General features: G+C 66.4%; 1 protein-coding gene across 1 annotated transcript; it reads right to left on the minus strand.

Moving 5' to 3' along the window:
* Positions 1–78: 78 nt before the first annotated feature.
* On the minus strand, positions 79–3,636 carry MNEG_14581 (hypothetical protein; the record flags this gene model as incomplete). Its single annotated transcript, XM_014036947.1, has 8 exons — positions 79–116; positions 249–846; positions 1,088–1,254; positions 1,535–1,628; positions 1,964–2,107; positions 2,437–2,577; positions 3,047–3,110; positions 3,617–3,636. The coding sequence occupies 8 exons, from the start codon at positions 3,634–3,636 to the stop codon at positions 79–81; spliced, it is 1,266 nt and encodes a 421-aa protein (XP_013892401.1).
* Between the last annotated feature and the right edge of the window lie 84 nt (positions 3,637–3,720).

The following is a 3,720-nucleotide window of genomic DNA, read 5'->3' on the forward strand; positions in this document are numbered from 1 at the left end:
GGGGGCGGGGGCGTGTGTTTTGGGTGAGTTGGAGGTAGGTATGCGGGGCGGCGCCTGGGCCGGAGCGTGGCGCGCAGATCAAGCGTCCCCCGACGTGCTGACTGCGAGCCCGCCGGCTGTTGCGGTAGATACGGGCACACACGAAGTTGGCTGGGGATGTCACTTGTCATCACGTAGAGATGTGCAGATGCCATTTCAGATCGCCCATATCAGCGACCAGATCACCCGTGATGGCAGATCACACCCACCCGCGATCGACGCCACCTCGGCCTCCGACAGCAGCGTGGACGGCTGACTCATCGGCGGCGCAGCCCCGCCCGCCGGCAGCGCCAGCGCCGGCCGCGACGACGAGTGCGGCAGAACAAAGGCCGGCCCCTGCGCCCGCAGCGACGCGTTGGCCACCGCCGGCCCCGGCCGCGCGGCGCCGCCGCCGCCGCCGCTGCCTGCGCTGAGCGCGCCGGCGGACAGTACACGGCCCAGCGGCCCCGGGCCGGCCGCCTGTGAGCGCCCCGCTTCGCTGGGGGCCTGTGGCCACGGCGCTCCACTGGGCACAGGCGGCAGCGGAGACGCTGCCGCGGGGCGCCGCGCGGCCGCCCGCTGCCCCAACTCCACCGCGCCGCCGGCGAACCCGCCGCCGACGCCCTTCTCGCCGCCGCCCTGAGCCGGCGCCGCAGCCGCGAACGGCCCCGTCCGCGAGTGGCTGGCCGCGCTGCCGGCGGGCGGGGTGCGGCTGCCGCAGGCGAGGCCGCCGCTCTGGCGGCGGCGCGCGAGGGCGCGCTCTGATTCGAAGACATTCGCCTCCAGGTGGCCGCTGCCGTTCTGCTCAGAGATGGCCCTGGACCATGACTAAGGAGGTTTGAAAAACGATGAGGAAAGAGGGAGGATGACGAGGATGATCAGGGTTTTGCGGGGAGGTTTGGTTTGCAGGGAGCGGCTGGCGTGAGTGGAGGGGGCTGGACCTCCCAGGGTGTGTGGGGTGACTTCGCGCCCCAGAATCATCAACCGCCCCCCGCCCCCCACAAACCTCCCAGGGTATGTGGCGACTCCCGCCCAAAGCTCATCCCCCTCGAACTACCCCCCTCCCCACCTCCCAGGGTATGTGGGCGTTGATCTCGTGGAGCTCACTCCACTCAAACCCGCCCCGCCGCGGCGGCGGCGCCGCCGACAGGCCGAACGCCAGGAAGCTTCTGACCACTGCGGCCAGCTTGGTGGGCGGTATGCTGCTGCTGTAGAAGGGCCGGTCGGTGGGGTGGCCTGTTTGAGGGGGAAAAGGGGGGGCGAGGCCAGGGCAGAGCCGAGGGGGATGTTCAGGCGTGTCAGGGAGGCGGGGGAAAGGGGCGCAAAGGGCAGGCGAGCGGAGAGCGTGGCGCTGCAGGATGTATGTGTGCTGACTACTATGGAAGACAGCCCCTGACCGGCGCGCATCGCGGTCCCTGAAAAACCACACTTTGTTTGCAATCCATAGGAAACCCAGCCTGATCCTGACGGCTGTTGAGACGCGCCCGGCCCCCGCCCCCAGGGGTGGCCCGCCCACCGTATCGCTGCGCCTTTGTGAGCGTCTCCCCCAGGGCGTTGAGGCGCAGCAGGGGGCCGCTGTCGGTGAAGCGGCTGCAGCTCCACGCCACGTGCTGCGGGTTCGGCGCGCGGGCGTGGGCGTACAATCGCAGACGGCGGCGGCGCGGTCAGCCTCCTACTCAACCAATCAATCCAAGCCGCAGCCGCTCAATACAGGACAAGTATGGTGGTGTTATAATTGTTTTGAAGCCGAGGCATCGTTTCGACCCCTGCATGTTGGCTCGTGCTGACAATGACGTGTGCTACTGCATGCCACGGTCTGGAAACTGCCGCAGACCCTGCAGTGATAACCCCCATCCTGGCCAACCACCACCCAGCCCAGGCTTATTCAGGGGGGGAGAGGGCGAATGAGGCGGCAGCTGCAGAAAGCTGGCCAGGGGGGCCGCACCTGCGGCATGTCTGTCTCGAGGGCGTTGAGCGCCGCAGCCAGCGGCGCCATGTCGAGCCGCGGGAAGACGGGCCTGCTGGCGACAACCACGGTCTGGGTGTACTTGCACTCCACCTCGTAGCGGCGGTCATCATACACGGTCAGCTGCGGTTGTGGCGGGGATGATGTGGCAGAATGGATATCGGTATCAGAATGGGTATGGGCATGGATATGGTTTAGGTATGAGGATGGATTGAGGAGGCGCAACCTTAAATCTGTTGGTGAAACCAGCTGTGAACACATGGGTTCAATTGAAGATCGCGAGGGAAACGTACATGAAAGATGCCCCCTGTCAGCAAGCAACCATGTACTGAGAACTGGGCTGGTCTGGCGCGCGGCGCCTCCCCGGGGCGCGGCCGCCCAAGGTGCCCGCACCCCGCGCTCCGCCGGCCGCGGCCTGCTGCCCAGCTGCCCGCCCCCGGCGGCCCGCTCACCACCACGTCTGACCCGATGGTGTGTGAGAATATGGCGTAGTAATGGAGGGGGTCGGGAGCGCTGACCACGGCCAGCCCTACAGACGGGAAGGCCTCCACCATGCAGTCGGCGCCCGACAGCTGGTCAAAGCCGGAGACCACCTGTTTGATAGGTGGATGGGGAGAAAGGGGTGAAGTGGGGGTGCTTAGACGGGCGGGGCGCGCTTGGCTGACACATCGCGGGCGGCACGTAACCCCACACACAGCAAATGTGTGGGAGAACCTGTTTCCAAGGTGGGGTGGCAGCCGCAGCTGGGTGTGTGCTGTGGGACAGGGTGCGACCTGATGATGTCATGCGGGATGAAAACGCGGCCCTGCAAGCCGCAAATCCTCGCCCTCGACAAAGTACATGCAGCCTCACGCCAGGGCCCCCAATAACAGCCCCTCCTATGCCCTCCATCTACCCCCTCTCTCCCCGGATCTGCGCCCTACCGTGGCCCGCCCCGCCTCCCACCAAACACGAGCACACATCTCGGCCCCTGGCAAACACAGCGGGTTCCAACCCAAAATTTTGCCTGAAATCTACTGGCACCCCGACTCGCCGCCCCCAACCCCCCAAACCCCCCCTCACCGCTGTGTACTCTGACTGCCAGTCGCTCCAGGCACTCTCGGGGTCCTCCAGCACCTGGCCAAACCTGGGGAGTCCAGGGTGGCAAGCAGGGGGGATTGTAAAGCTCGGCGGCCCGCGCCTGGGCAACGCAGTGGGGTTGAACGGCCGCCCTCGGGGCCAGCAAGAAGCAGGCTGCCAGCAGAATACAATCGGCAGCCTTGTCCCTGGGCCTTTTGGATTGCCGACAGCCAGGCCGGCGCTGGGCGCCCCCTGGCACCCCGCGCCAAGCCCAAACTGCCAACAAAGGCCTGACGCATCACCCCAGCGCAGCCCCAAACTGTCCGTGACAAACTCAAGTTGCTGGGCTCAACAATCGCGCACGATCTAGAGAATGGCTTGCACAAAGGATCCTGATGAGAATTCATCTCACATAAACTGCCAAAGCGCCCCCTCAAGCAACACCCACGTGCGCGCTGGCGCGCACACGCACATGCACTTACACATGTCCAGGCCCACGGACGCAAACACACAAGCGCATGAGTTCGCATGCTCGCATACCCATGCGCCCACACGCATGCGCCCCCCCCCCACCTGGGCAGGAACCAGGCCATCTTTGCGGCGCAGTCCTTGGCCTCGTAGGGTGCGCTGAACAGGCGGCGCTCCAGGGTGTTGAGCCAGCACACCAGCTTCAGGGC

The sequence above is a fragment of the Monoraphidium neglectum genome (genome assembly GCF_000611645.1).
Source record: "Monoraphidium neglectum strain SAG 48.87 unplaced genomic scaffold scaffold04598, whole genome shotgun sequence".
Taxonomy (NCBI): domain Eukaryota; kingdom Viridiplantae; phylum Chlorophyta; class Chlorophyceae; order Sphaeropleales; family Selenastraceae; genus Monoraphidium; species Monoraphidium neglectum.